Raw genomic sequence first — 16,009 nt, 5'->3', positions numbered from 1 at the left:
CAAGCAAAGCTACAAGTTTCCATCTCCGTGTTACCCCTGAATGTCTCCACCACTCAGGTTCCCCTGTCACATTATGGAGTTAGATTAGCTCTCTGATCTCCTTTCCAGTTAAAAAATACCATGAATCCGTGGTCCCTCACATCTGGCCCCCAAACATCTGTTAGATTTTTCTGGCTCCTTTGTAAGCCAGTTTTTTTCTTTCACCTAGATGCTGAAATACTTGCTCCTTGCTTGCACAAATGTGCACAAAGATGTGAGAAAGGAAGTCAGCAGCCCCTCCAGGGCCTCTGTGGGGTCATTTGGGTAACACTCAGGTTAATCACATCAGCAGTGTAGCTCGGCACTCTGAATTTGGCTCCTGATGAAACCCAGCTCCCTCAGACTCCCCTGAAGCATTCCACATAGAACATCCACATGTCCCAAATTCACATGGGCAGCAGGGGCCTGACAATGGGAAAAGATTCATGACTGGAAATGACTTTCCAGAAGTCCAATGAAGGCATTGAGACAGGGACCGTGTCTAACTTGTTTGCCTAATACAGTGCCTGGCACTTATAGAAAAGTTGAATAAAATTTGTAGCCACCACTGAGCAGGTACAATATTCCAGACACTAGGCTTTTCATCTGTCAGGCACTTTCTAACATCTGACTTCTTAGTAGAGGCAGCCTGACACAGCAACAAAGAGCACAGGCTCCAGAAAGGCACACCCACGTTTGCATCCCAGTTATGTAACTCTGAGTATGCATTTAATCTCTCTGTGCCTCTGTTTCCTCATCTGTAACATAGAGAAAATAATTGAAGCCACTTCAAGGGCCCTTGTGAGGATGAAATTAGGTAATATAAAGTATTTATAACACAGCATGGAATATAGTCAGCATCAATAATGTTTGCTCTCTCAGTATTAGGACTAATTTAATCATTATACCAACTCTGTGAAGGAGGTATTCTAATACCCAGATTTTGGCTGAAGAAACTGAGATTCAGAGAGTTTAAATGACACAGTGATCCCTCTCAACTTGTTAGTAACCAGAAGACCTATGATTTAAACCTAGACGTGAACACTCAAGTGAATTAATAATGTTGACATGTGGTGCTTCAGAGACCAGGTGCTGGAATCAGGAAGCTGAGTCGGAATCTTGGCTTTGTCATTACCAGCTGTGTGTCCTCAAGCACGTACTAAAAATAATAGATCCTATATCATAGGGATGTTGCAAGGCTTAAATGAGATAATGCTTGTTAGTATTTAGCTCAGGGGTCTGCACTCGGCAGGAGCCCCATAAACATTCTTTCATTTTTTTGTAAGGAACAGCAATGGCCTTAGTCAACTCCACCCACTTCCTCCAAAAGCCCACCCACACACCTCAGAGTCATCCTTGACTCTGCATTCCTAATTTCCCTCAACACACCTGCTCATGCAGTCTAATTCCTATATTATTCTTCCTCCTGAATATCTCAGATATAATCTCTAGAATCCCTTGACCTCTCCAACACCATTGCCACTCTCCTAGTTTGGGTACCATCTTCCCTTCTCTGGATATTGAAGCAGCCTTCTTGGTTTTCTCCATCCTCCTTCTTCTCTTGACCACCTCCAGCCTGTTCTTCACCCTGTACCTGCAGTCGTATTTCTCGTACACACATGTCACTTGCCTCCCTAAATCCTTCAGGGGGCTCCTTTGCTCTTAGGATACTTCCAGCCTCACTCTCTGTTTTCCTTCATGTCCCCTGTGCTCCATTTCCCCTCTCATGCCGTAGTCCCTCACCTCCAGCACTACACATGTGCTGTCCTCTTTGCCACAAATATTGTTCCCCTCTCTTTCCCTGGCACACCTCTACTCATCATTCAGATCTCAGCCTTGGTTTCACTTTTCCTAGTAAGCCTTCCCTAACCCTGAGCTCTCAGCTTGATGGCCCTTCCAAGAGGTCCTGGATGTTATCTATCATAGCACTTGCCAAATGCATTATGATTTCCTTGCTCCTTGCATGTTTCCTCTGCTAGATCATAATCTCCATGAAGGCAGGGCCATATATAATGTGTCTACTACAACTACAAGTTGTATAAGCAGCCCTAATGCCCAGCACAGGGCCTGGCATATCATGCTACTGAACAAATATTATTGAATAAATGCATGCATGAATGAATGACCACCAGCTTTCCAATCAGCAAAGCCCAAGAAGACAGAAGACTCTAAGAAAATTCATCTTAGTGGCAAGAGTGATGTTTCTTATTACTAGTTCAATGCCCTGTCAATAAAATTGGTGGATGGGATTCCTTCAAACTTAAATAATTTATCACAGAATAGAGCTGCCATTTTTCAATGTGCCAGTACCAGTGGCTGCCTGAAGACCCAAGTTAGACCAAATGGCGGCAACATTATATTTTCAAATTGTCAAAACACTTTTATAAATATTGTTTCATAGGATTTATATACCAGATCTGTGGGAGAGTGAGGTGAGGACTCCAAGACAGGAAGAAGTACAGTTAGAGCTCAGCTGTCCTCTCAGCGTGTTACTTGCCCACATGAGGCTGCCTGATGTACAATTAATGCGGCCATTACCCCAGCCCTGGTCTCTGAAGACATATTGCTATAAAGCAGTGATTCTCACTGTGGGGATGGGGAGTGGGATAGGATTTTGCCCTCCAGGGGATATTCAGCAATGTCTAGACATTTTTTTTTTCATTTATTTTTATTGTCATGACTGAGGCAGGGAGGGCTTGATACTGGCACGTAGTAGGTAGAGGCCAGGGATGATGCCAGACCTCCTACGATGCACAGCATAGACCTCCTCCCCCGTCCTTCAGTCCCCCCACCCCAGCCTCTCTGCCACCACCAACAAATCATCCAGCCCCAAATGTCAGTAGTGCTGAAGCTGAGGACCCCTGCTGGAAGGCAAAGTTCATAGACAGAAACAGCGGGGAACATAAGTGTGTAAATCTCTCCAGATGCAGAGAGACTGGTGAGTGCACAGACCATTTAAAGGCATGAAGTTTGAATTAAAACATAAAATACTCTGCAGACCAAACAGAACTCCTCACAGGCTGTGTGTGCAGTGCGGACTCTCTGGGGAAGTCTTGGCTGAAGGAGCAAGTCTTGCTCTGTACCTCAAGAGCAACAGGTAGAACGTTCTCTCCCCGGCTGCCTCCTGAAAGATTTACTATTATGACCTCTCAGAATCAAGGAAAAACTTGGGCTAAAAGTGTTTTCCAGAGAAGGCATTAAACCTGATCACTCCAATACCTTTTCTTGTATCTCTAAAGGGTGGCCTAAGGGTCAGAAAACTAAGATCTCACCACCTGGATTCATGTGCTTGGGTTGCCTTAAAATCCTCCAATATTCTCATCTGTCCAAAAGGAAATAGTGCTGCCTAGTATTGGGGAATAAGGCTGGAGTGGGTATCGTAGTCAGAGAAATCCAGAAGAAATATATTGTTATTACCTTAGCATATTGATTCCTTTTCATACTGTTCATGGTTTAATTACAACCCAGAGCTGTGCAGGAGAAAAGCAGACAAGGCAATTCCTTTTGAGGAATTGGAAACACATTCTGGATTTACATTGGAATACTTTCTTCTTACAAAGGCTTTGAGACATAACACGGACTGAATAATTGGGTTGTTCTTTATCCAGCTTGGATAAAGGGAGGTTGAAGTCCACTCTTTCCGAATGAAAGCCAATTAGTGCATAGCCCAAACATAGAAGTTGGAATCTGCTTTATATATTTAAAACACGTTTTATAATTCCATGAATTTGGAGTAAATAGGGGAAAGAGTGAATTTGAGTTGTGAATAACTATAAAAAATTTTAATGTAATATTATTTTCATATTCATAAAGTAGAATTAAGAAACATCTTACAATAGACTGACTAATAAACAGAAGTACTCACTATTCCCCCATATAATTCTGGAGGTTCCCTACCTTCAAACTATTGCTCTAATTATTACTTCCTATCAGAATGTTCTTACCACTCACATCTCTACAGATTCAAATTCTCCCTGTCCTTCAAATCCTACCTCAAATGCCACCACCTCCAGGAAGTCTTCTTGGAATCTGATCCCATGTCCCAGTTAGATGTGAGAGTTTCCTACTTTGTACTTACTTATCTCTTACTCTCTTATGGACCTTCTGTAATTTTTAATATATTGATATTTATATTTTTCATTTATTTCTTTATTTCTTACCTCCCTACTCACCTTTACACTTTGTGTCTTATCCATCCCCCCAACTCCCACAGCCTTCGGCTTTGTGTTTTAGAAATAGTAAACCTTCAATGCATATTGACTCTCTGGGGTCATTGATGGGTAGGTGCATGGATTTGGTTAGATTTCTCCCACATGATTATGCTAGTCATTAGCAAACCCTTTCTTTCAAATAGGTCAGAAGTAAACTTGACCAGCCCTGATCAAATTTTCACAAGTTCCAAATAAGTAGACAAAGAAGTTTAGTCTCATTCTAGGTATTCTGTCTTACACTAGACTACACAGGAGAGAATGTCGAGATCACAGAGCCCAGGAAGCAGCACAGCATCTACACAGCGTGGGAGTAGGAGTGAAAAGTCTGCACTGGAATCTCAGCTCCTCTACCTGCTTACACTTGGCAAGTTACTTAATATCTCTACACAAATTTCCTCATGTATAAACAGATAAAATAATAACATTTACTTTATTATAATTTTTAAGAGGATTAAATGAGCTCTTCTAGGTATAGTGGTCAGCAGAGTGGCTGGACCTAGTAAGAACTCAGATTTGGTGGTGGTTGTAATTATGATTCTTATCATCATCTATTAAAATCAGATCATATTTCTATGGTTTAGAATCAATCATCCATCTATCTATCTATCTATCTATCTATCTGTCTGTCTGTCTGTCTATCTATCTATCTATCTATCTATCTATCGGCTACTTGCTCCGACGTCTCAATAAATTAGGAGAAGTTATTTGTCTACTTTTTGTAGGTACTTAGAGAATTAGCATAAAAAATTTGGTGGGAAATGTGCTTGGCTTTATTATGCTTTTCATTCTATAGTCTTTTCAATGAGAGCCAAAATATTCTGTTGTAAATGACTATTGTTTCTTTCTTTGCTGCATGGTAGCATCTGCTCTAAATTGAGCCTCTCCTCCATCTTCAGAATCCTCTTTAGTCTTGTCTGTGGCTGCCTACCTCTCACTTGCTTTAGTCTCATGCCAAGACAGCTGACTCAGCAGCCGGTCCAGTCTGCCAACCAGAAATGTGGATCAAGTCTCCACTGACTTCTCAGCTAGGTCTGGGGGATGCCACAGTGATCAAGACAGTGCACCCTTTGCCCCCACCGAACTTAAAGTAATGCAGTGAATCAAACACTAAACAATTTATTACTTTATTTTTTTTTTTGGTGCACGTATTGTATTTTTATTTATTTTTAATTGATTTTAGTTGATTTTATTAGTTTAAAATAATCACATATTTCAGTCATTAAGTTGGAAGAGAAAATTTCTCTGAAGGTAAATTGTAGGCTGCAGAGAGTGGAGGAGAGGATCAAAACCCTTTCTTGTCCAGCACCTTGTCTTTCAGCCCTCAGCTGAAACGTCACCTCCTCAGGGAAGCCTTCTGCGACCATCCAAGCAAAGCAGCCACTCTACCACATCCCCTATTTTATTTTCTTCAGTCTACTGTTTTTAAAATTAAGGTATAATTGACATAGGTTCAGGTGTGCATTATGATGATACTATATTTGTAAATATTGTGAAATGATCATCTAAATAATTCTAGTTATCTGTCACCATATATCATTACAATATTTTTTTCTTATGATGAGAACTTTTAAGGTCTACTCTCTTAGTGACTTCCAAATACGCAATACAGTATTATTAACTATAGTCACCATACTTTACATTACATCTTCATGACATGTTTATTTTATAACTGGACATTTGTGCTTTTGACCACTTTCACCCATTTTGCCTGCCTCCCACACCCTGCCTCTGACAATCACCAATCTGTTCTCTGTATCTGTGAGCTTGGGGTGGGTTTTTTTTGCTGGTTTGTTTTAGATTACACATATAAGTGAGATCATATGGTATTTATCTTTTTCTGTCTGATTTAGTTCACTTAGCATAATGCCATCAAGTTCCATGCATGCAGTCACAAATGACAAGGTTTCCTTCTTTTTATGGATGAATAATATTCCATTGTATATTTGTGTGTGTGTGTGTGTGTGTGTGTATACATTACACACACACACACACACAAAACATATCTTCTTTATCCATTCATCCATTGGTGGACACTTAGGTTGTTTCCACATCTTGACTATGGTAAATAATGCCGCAGTGAACATGGGGGTGCATATGTCTTTTTGAGTTAGTGGTTTCATTTTCTTTGGATAAGTACCTAGAAGTGGAATTGCTGGATCACTATTCTTTTTTTCATCATCTGAAATAACCTTGTTGATATAATATTTACTTGTTTATTGTCTATCTCCTTCTTCTAAAATGTAAACTCAGTGAGCTAAACCTTAATATATTATTTACTGCTGTATCGCCAACATCTAGAAGGGTGCCTAGAATTTAAAAGCTGCTAAAAACATTATCTTGTATCAGTGGATGAATGAACTAACAAAAAGACATTCCTCTTCCTTGCAGATCAGAAAGTACCAAATTGTGAGTTTCACACACTGACTGGAGAGTGTGGGGAAATTGATGGCAATTATGTCAGAATTCCCCTTGTTCAGTTCAGCTCAATTCAGTCCAGCACATATTTACTGAATTCCTATTATGTGTCAGGCAGCGAGCCTCACACTCAGGATTCAGCAGAGAAAAGTCAAAGTCCTACCCTTCTCCCACTTAGAGCCTGGCAAGGGAGATAGACACTTTATAGCAGTGATCAAAGTAATTGAATAGCATTTACTTTGTGTCATGTAGAATTCTAATCACTTTCATAAGTTACCTTATTTAATCCTCATCACAGCCCTGTATGTTAGGAGCGATAATTATACCCGAAGAAGAGGGCAGGTATTTTATCTGTCTTGTTTACTATTGACTCCTTAGCACCCTGGCATACATAGATGCTCAACAAATATGATCAATAATAAATGAGTGTTTTAAAAGAGGAGGATGGTATTTGAGAGTCTGTAGCAGATAGATTTGACCCTGTCTGAGGCATTAAGAAACCTCTCTCTGATGATGTGACATTCTGTTTAAGATTTGAAGAATGAATAGGAATTTGCTCTGTTTTGACCTGAGAGTAAAAACCTGGGCAGTCTCAGCCTGACTGATCTTAAATAATCTAGTTTTTCCTCCCTGGAATTTAGTTTACCTCTTAGCAAAATGAAAGACTGTGATGATGATATTTCCCCAAAGAAGGTTGTAAAAACATGTTAAAACAGAATGATCAGGGTAACTTTCCCATAAGAATTGGGCTTCAGTGAGAGAAGGCAACATAAATGGGACCAATGGGAATGGGCTGCTGGGAGGCCCCAAGTTCATTGGCCCCGAGGCAAGTGCTCCGGCTGGGACTTTGCAGGACAAAAGTGATTGCTTCTGATCTCCCAAGAGGTCAGTCTAAAGAAAGCTTGGAACAGCCTGGTCCATAGTGCAGCACTCAACAATCTCCCAATTAATTACTTTTTTTTTTTTTTTTTTTGCCATTTGATGTCGGAACCTGGCATGTGGAAGTCATCTGGGGTGTTTCTTGTCTCTGGGCCGGACTCCAGGCCCTTCTCGCATGGCACGTAAAATGGGTCACCTTTATCTTTCCCTCCTCCTAGGCTTCTCATTTCCCTTTCTCTTTCTGCCCTTGGGCCCTCCCTCCAGGCACCTCTGCCATTGCCTTGGAGCCTCCCCTCTCCTGAGAAAGATTCCATCCTCTCCTGGTAGCCCTGCTCTTATCTGTGATGACATTAGGCATATCAGAGTCTAGTTCCACTTAAGGAGTAAATGACTGTTAACTCTTTATTTGCTAGGCCTTCAGTAAGATAAATGCCTTTTAATAGGAACTTTTTGTAATTAATACCTAATGCAAAAGCATGGATCCTTTTTTTTTTAACTGGGCAAATACCATATTATTATTATTGCTCTTACTGGATTGCAGACCACACACTTGGACAAAACCTCAGAGATGGAGGCCAATCCGTCCTTTACCAGTGGACCAGACACTTAGTATGTAAAGGCGAATGTGGCAAGTTGACCAAAACTGCCTGACACCGGGTGATCTTGGGTGGCCTTGGGTGACCCTGGGTGGCCCTAGGTGATCTGAGGTGACTCTAGGTGACCCTGGGTGGCACTGGGTGATCCTTAGTGATTCTGGGTGACCCTGGGTGATTCCGGAATGACCTTAGGTAGCCCTAGGTGATGCTGAGTGACCCTGGGTGATCCTGAATGACCCTGAGTAAAAGCATGGATCTTTAACATTGACCTTTTGGGACTCTATAATCACAAAGAATCTTTTCAGGACCTCTTCCTGCTGTCACCCCTTTAATGCTGTATTATAATAGTTTATTAGTCCTTGTAATAATGCACTGCATTAGAGCAGGGATGGTATCTTATATCCTGTATCCCCATCGCTCAGTCTAATGCCTGATATAACTTAAGGTAGCAACTAATTGTTGGACAAAAGTGGTGAGACAAATGATTTACAAGAAGGGTGTTTAAGAAACTTTGTTACCCTGACCCTTCAAGCCAAAGCATGAAATGAAATACCTTACTCCAGAGGCTCTCAAACTTTAAAGAATCATGTGGATTGTTAAATACTCAGATTCCTTGTCTATCCCCAGAGAGTCTGAATCAATAGGCTTGAGGGCTGTGAAATCTGCATTCTTTACAAGCTCATCAAGTGATTCTGGTGTAAAAACACTAGATTTCCTCAGGGGGCTGTTTGTCTTTGGATAAATTATTATATCCTCTCAGCCAGTTTTCTCTTCCGTAAAATGGGATTGTTCAGAATCAAAGAGAAAAAAAAAGGTGTGAAAGCACGTTGAACAGTTCAAATAGTGCAGAACAAACCACCTGCATGGGAATCACCTGTCCAAGGAGATTTCCAATTTGTCCTTCCTATCCCTTGCCCATTCTGCAGATGGGTAGATAGGGTCCATAGGCCCCATTCTGCAGATGGGTAGATAGGGTCCATAGGCCTGGCACTAAATCAGGCATTTTAATGGCACTGTGTTTAACCTTTCATATAAGCCATCCTATTTTGCCCTCATGATATCATGTAAGATTCTATTATTATCCTTATTAGATCTGTAATGAGGCTTAGAGATGTTGAGTCAGTTGCCCAAGATCACACAGTAAGTCAATATCAAAGGTAGGCTTCAACACTAGCTGTCTAATGGCAGCACCACCCTCTTAACCACACCCGCTCTTTCACTACTCTGAGGTTGGTATGTGGCCATAGAAGCTCAGAGAAGGCTAACAACAACAGTAAGAACAGCACTGGCAGTGACAGTTTACCAAGTGTCTACAAGGTACCAGGCGCGTCGTATGCTTATCTCCCTTCATTCAAGAATACAAGAGGAAAACCTTGTTCCCATTTTATAGATGCAGAAACTAAGTCTCACAGGTGTTAAAGTTGTGTTTATATCTACCCAACCAATGAGTGAACGCACTGGGATTCACGCTCTGTCAGCTTGACCCCAAAGCCCACACTCCTTCCATTTTGACTCATTACTGATCAGGGATTAGAAGTTCTGTATCTCTCAGGAAGATGCCTCTGGATTTGCTCTTCTGTTGTGATTTTGAGATTATTCACACAACCAATCCAGACCTTTTACGCATTGTTTAAACAGCAATTTACTTGGGATAGGCCCAACCTTGCCAGGTCTCTGGGTCTAAGGAAGTGAAGGGTTGTATGACTATCAAAGGGCTAAAATGTCCTGTCCCCACCAGTAGTTTGTCATCATGTTGCAATGATCCAAACATCAGGGAGAGAGCATGTTGGTGGAAGAGTGGATTTACATCCTGGCCTGCACTGACACTATAATTACTTATGGCTCTAAGTCTTTGCTCTTGTGGGCAGACCAACACGTTTCTCCAATGCTAAGTTAAGTAGTTTTGTAAAGAGGGGAGCCCATAAAGGCTCAAAAATTATTCTCTCAGATTTCAAGGCACACTTTTATATTAAATCTTATTTTAAAAAATTTCACTCAGGGGAATACTGGTTTTCCTTTGAGGACCATTTAAATCATTTCCTTGTGCCTCTGAATGCAGCACAAAAACATTCATCTATTTCTCTTTATCATATTCACTGGTGTCTTTGACAGAACTTATAAACCCCCAACTGGTGCATTGTGCTTACCTTCCAGTGGTAAGGTTTCCGAAGTTATTACTATTTCCTGGGTCATAACCAAACCAATTCCCCAATCCAAATCGTTTATATTTGGCAATTGGTCCTTTCCTTTAATATTCTCATTCTCTCTCTCTCTCTCTCTCTCCCTCTCTCTCTCTCTCTCCCTCTCTCTCCCTCTCTCCCTCTCTCCCTCTCTGCCTCTCTCCCTCTCTCCCTCTCTCCCTCTCTCCCTCTCTCCCTCTTCCGCTCTCCCCTGCCCTCTCATTTGCAATCTCAGTGAGAGTTTTGGTAAAGTTGTATAATCCTTGCATCAACTTACTCGTTACATATTGTCATATGCCATCAGGGTGCACGGCTTGGTGAAGGGCCATTTCACTTGGGTTTAGCCTCTATTCTTGTGCCGTGGCTTTAAATTTGTACAGCAAATAACTCAGAACCAAGTTATTGCCTCGGTGTGAGTGCTGGCAGGAAAAAACAGCCCTAGTGGAGCACAGGATCTGTCTGTGTTAGCCCTCTGTCACCGACTACTCAACCCAGCTTTTGGCTTCACCTAAGTGATAAATGGTCCTATTGTTTGGGTTTCATATTAAAAAAAAATAGAACTCAATCTAGATTAAGCAAGGACAGAGACCCATTTCATTGCACTGTACTTTAATATTCCTGAGACCCATGGCATTACGGGTGGCTCCTTTTAACAGCCATCTCTCTCCAGGGCGGAACACTATGCTGTCTTTGTTTCATCTGATCTTTCAGCTAAATAAGAGATGGTCACTTATCCTCACGACTCCCATATCCTGCTGGATTTCTATTGCTAAAAGAAACTGACCACACGGGAAAAGGGAGAGGTTTCAGGCAGGGCATTTCAGCGTGTGTTTACAGGCAAGACTGACTTACTCAGCAAATCCTGCTCGGAGGAGCTGCAGCCAATGAAGAGGCTATATCCCGGATTGCTTGGGGGCTTCTGAGTTTGAGCTGCATGCAGAAATGTAAGGCAGTGCTTCCTGGCGCTGATGGCAAAATGGGACCCATCTCCAGTTATTCCTTGGGCTCCCCAGCTTTGCAGCACTGGGAGAGAGCCTCCATAAACATGTGGGTGATGTAGCCAGCTTTAAAGGCCGAGAGAATCCTTATGGATTCAGGAGACTGGTTTTTTATTTAGATTTTTTTTCTTTTTCCTTTTTTTTGGAAGATGAAATGCTTCTCTCGTTACCTGCCTTACATCTTCAGACCTCCGAATACCATCCTCTCTTCCAGCTGCCACACAGAAGGTACAGACCAGAGAGGGAGAGCATCTGGGTGGGTGGGAAAAAGTGGGCTGGTGTCTGACTTCCCACAGGCTCTGCTGATACTGCCTTCTGTAGCTACTAGATGACTGTCGTGCCCGGCAAAAGCTTGTATCTCACAGACTTAGATCTGCTTCTAAAATCAGTCTGTCTTCTACAAGGAAAGTATTTTCTGAAGAGCAGGATAATATTGCAAAGGTGATCTCAGAACTGATACAACTGAGTAGAAAATAATTTAGAAGTATTTTGCCAATTTCCCTTGTTCTCCTTCACATGCAAACAAGTAACTGGAACTAATGTTAAAGGGAAAAAAAAATTGCTGTAGATGCTGCCACATACATTTATCCAAGCTCTCCGTTTTGTCACTGTCCTTTTAATAACTTGGTGTATGCCCAAGAAAGCAATTAGCAAAATAGAGTGAGCTTATTACTGTATGACTGTGGAGCGTTGGTTGTCGGATTGATTTGCTCGGTCTGTACTTGGCATGCAGGACAGGAAGATCGCAGCTGAATTTCAGTGCTTGCTGGAAATGTGGTTTGTGGGGTCCTAAGTTGATACCTTAAGGCGAGGGTGAGCTGAGTCTCGTATGAACAGTTCCCCAGTTCCTGGTCCTTTAAGGCACCTCCTCTGCTGCCCTCTAACCTAGCATGATATGCACACATGAGGGGGGAGTTTCTGTGTGCACATGTGTGTGCCTTGTAAACATTCTGGCAATTCCCTTATCAACTAAGCACAGCAGGTTTCAATGTTCCTAGTCTAACTAGCTGGCCGTGCATCTTCTATGTGTGATTTGCCTGTTTCTTTTGACCTGACGCATGCTCGGAAAAGAGCAATTTCAAGAAAAGCCACTAGCTGGCTGTTTTTCAGCCTTAGGGGTTGTCCTGCAAGCGGTCCTTGATGGGAGAGGGCTAAGGATGGTGAGGAACGGCAACTCCGCCTCAGGTCCAGACACACTCTTCCGGAACTGAGCTGGTGAACAGCCTGTTCTGAAAACCCACCCTCGTTTCTCATCCTCACAGGAGGAGCCTGGGACTGGGGGCTGTGTATATAAAATGAGAGAAGCATGTATTATACCACAAGGTGCTTTTTAATCAGTACCCCCCAAGAAAAGGGAGTAGAAGTTTGTAATCACCCTTGAATTGAAACTGAGGATGGTATTTTCCATAGACATTGATATTTCATAGAGTTTTTAAAAATTGGATATTTTCTTTAAAATTTTATTCGTGGCTAAAGGAGGTGGCCCATTGAGAAATCTTTCTTCCCTCATAGAGAGAAACTTAGCCAGTCCCTACATGTGTTGGGGAGAAATAAGGAGTAACGTGGATAGAAATCTCCAGAGGAACTTTCCAAATACAAAGACTTTAACTCATATAGGAAGCTGCCTCAGTCGTTTCTGATTGGTCCCCTGTCCTCTCCTCCCAGCTAAAACTTTGAGAACCCAAACACTTGGTCCATTCAGTTGCTGTTTTGTATATGAATCAAAGTAAAGACCCTACCTAATACAGACAAAACACCACCAACACAAGAACTTTCTTGAACTGTGTTTTTAATCAAATTTAACTGATTTATTCCATCAAAATGGAAACCCCATTTTATTCATGTCAAAGCAAACAATCTCTGAATCACCAACTATCATCAGATTTAGGGTGGGGGGAGTGCGGAGACTTGTCTCTGAATTTGTTGTAAACCTATTGCAGACAATGGTCAAGGAAAATAGCATCTGGCAAACATTAAAATCAGGGATGAGGCGCAGGGGCACAGTAGAAGAGGCAGGAGTTAAATACCAGGCGGTCAGGGCCAAGTCCCTTAATTGCTCTATGCCCAATTTCATCTCTAAAATAGAAATAAAAAGACCTACTCCCAGGACGTTAAGAATTAAATGCGATAATTAAAGTTCTTCATAAAGCTTGCTGCATGAAAGATGACATCATGTTTGAGTCCCACACACCATGCGCTTTCTTAGATATTCAAGTCTCTGTTATTTACTAGACTGTCTTAAGCAACAAAGTGGTTTCCTCAAGCACATCACAGTGTCACTAGAAACTTGTTACACTTATTTAGAGTTTGAGGAGAAAAAGATGTCAGAATGAATCTGAGTTTGTGTTTTCATATTGTTAGCAATCATGTCACTCTGTAGTCTGTTCTGGAAAAGTTATGGCTGGGAACTTCCTATTTTATTTAATTGAAAAAGTCAAGAATGGATAACTTGTGCCTGTCCCTGTGAAAATCAAATAAATCCAAATGACCCAAATCCTCCCCTTAAGAGTAATTATAGAACAATTCTAAGAGCTTTAGCAATTCCTGGGCTGCTTCGGGGATGGAACCGTCCTACTGAGAAGACTAGCATTGTCCTCTCAGCTTTGCCTTGACTTTGTTTTCTCAACGCAGGAAGATCCTGGGCTTCGAATCCTATCTCTACCATATGCTAACTGGGTGATGTTGGGTAGTTCCTTTACCTCTCTGAGCCTAAGTGTCCTCATTTGTAAAACATGCAAAGAAATATATTCAGAATGCCATACACAGGGTGATGGTGATGATGATGATGATGATAGCCAGACTGCACTTGTATTTACGACATCTAAGGCATTACCTAAGTGCATTATATACAGCAACACATTGTACATAGGGTAACTCAACAATATGTAGTCAACAAATATTAATTCCTTTTCTCCTCCCTCTCTCATTCTCAGCCCCCAAGCCTGTTTCTTCATCTATCACATAGAGAGTTGGTCCACCGTATGGCAGCCAAAATACTTGTTTGAAATACGATACCACCCCAGCCCCTCAAACACAGACACACTTGCATTTAAACTGTCAGTGGCTTCCCATGGCCTACCAGGCCCTGCATATTCTGACCCCTGCCTGACTTTCCTGAGTGACCCCAAACACTCCTTCTTGCCGGGTCTCAAGCCACAGGCCTCCTTGGGTTCCTCAATACTCTCCCTCTGACTACAGATTTTGAGGATGCATCTCTCTCCCCTCTGCCCCATTCTTTGTTAATTCTAGCCTTCAACTCTCAGCTGAAGCTGAGAAGCCATCCTCGACCCTCAGCTGATCTTAGCTCTTAAAGAACTGGGTATCTTTCCTTCAGAGCACCTATCCTAGTTTGCCATTATGAAGAGACTGATAACACTGTTTTGTTAGTATCTGTTTCCCTACTGGACTGAGAGCTTCATGAAAGCAAGACTCGTATGTAATTTTGTTCTCTGTTTTACCCCCATCACTAGAACAATACCAAGTACATAATAGGCACTCAATAAATTTTTATTGAATAAGAAGATGACAAATACCAAGGTTTTTGTATAAGCAAATCTTAAAAACATATGGAAAACATTCTGCAAAGCATTAACTCTTATGTGAACGCTAGTTGTTTTAAATATTGTGGGTTGGGGAGCTTTTGGTGACCATACTTGAGGGATCTGCTTTTATTACCATGCTCTATTTTAACCTGAAATAAGAAGAGACAGCCAGAAAAAAAGGACAACTAAATAATGCTGATGCACAAACAGCAGAAATAGGGTTTTGAGAAGAAAACGACTGTATTCCTTCTCTATGGACCTCATTAAGTGCATACATAACTCCATCCCCCTGACAGGAAAGGATTCATCCAGCAAAATGGCTTCAGGACTAGAGGAACAAAATCTCAATCACAGTCAAAAAGACAGGACAGGAGGGGATGGGGAGACCCATAGGAATGAGAGACCAGTGAGGTATGAGGAACCTTGCCTAATATTCTCCGATGGACCTAATTTGGCACCTGACATGGGAGGGCCTTTATTGGGGTTATCTTACAAATTAGTAGAGGCACTTTCTTTTCCTAAAGGGTAATGTGCTTTGCCACATGCCATATCATGTCCCTGAGTTGTCTGGTCATGGTTCCATGCTGCAAACCCTGTTCAGCCTTTCAAACTCAGTTTCAGTCAAGTCTTTCTAGAAAGACTTCCTCAACAACTCCAAAGATGGAGGTGTCATTATGAGTCGCGTAAACCACAGTAACAGTGAGAAGAAGAAATGAGAGAGAAGCAGTAGTACCACAAAGCCTGTGGATCACTGGCTATGTGCTGAAGGCACTGGCCCCTCACACAATCTCTTGCGTCCGACACCATTATCTCCATGTTATAGATGAGGAAACTGACACACACCACCTTGCCCAGAGCCACGGTTAGGAAAGTGGCAGAGCCAAGACTCAAGTCCAAACAGTCTAAATCAAAACTCAGTGCTCTTGCCCCTACATCGCACATTTCCTTCTGAGGATCAGTGTGAGAATAGCCTTCAGGTTTACACTGAAACAGTCTATGTCCATGTCTGTCTCCTGGTGACCAGGAGCAGCTTGGGCACGGGGATCCTACCCTCTTCATCTTAAGTCTCTGAAACCTGGTTTGTACAGAGCTTGACTGAGTAGACGCTCAAGAAATTCTTCTTAAATGAAGGACTGAATGGCAGAGTGAATGAACAAACTTACCTGTCTT

At 41.9% G+C, this 16,009-nt stretch overlaps 1 protein-coding gene across 4 annotated transcripts in view; it reads left to right on the top strand.

The window, feature by feature from the left end:
* Positions 1 to 16,009, top strand: part of PPP2R2B (protein phosphatase 2 regulatory subunit Bbeta) — a 462,603-nt gene that overhangs the window by 13,134 nt on the left and 433,460 nt on the right. For 2 of the 4 annotated variants that reach the window (XM_057540770.1, XM_057540771.1), the window contains exon 1: positions 11,447 to 11,525. The exons of the other annotated variants lie outside the window; for them this stretch is intronic. In XM_057540770.1, the coding sequence (XP_057396753.1) occupies positions 11,452 to 11,525 (74 nt within the window). In that variant the 5' untranslated portion in view covers positions 11,447 to 11,451. Of the gene's footprint in view, positions 1 to 11,446; positions 11,526 to 16,009 lie in introns of those variants that run through there. 4 annotated transcript variants of the gene reach the window in all.

This window comes from Balaenoptera acutorostrata, chromosome 2 (genome assembly GCF_949987535.1).
Source record: "Balaenoptera acutorostrata chromosome 2, mBalAcu1.1, whole genome shotgun sequence".
In the NCBI taxonomy this organism is placed as follows: domain Eukaryota; kingdom Metazoa; phylum Chordata; class Mammalia; order Artiodactyla; family Balaenopteridae; genus Balaenoptera; species Balaenoptera acutorostrata.
This window is presented reverse-complemented; position numbering and strand designations above follow the sequence as displayed.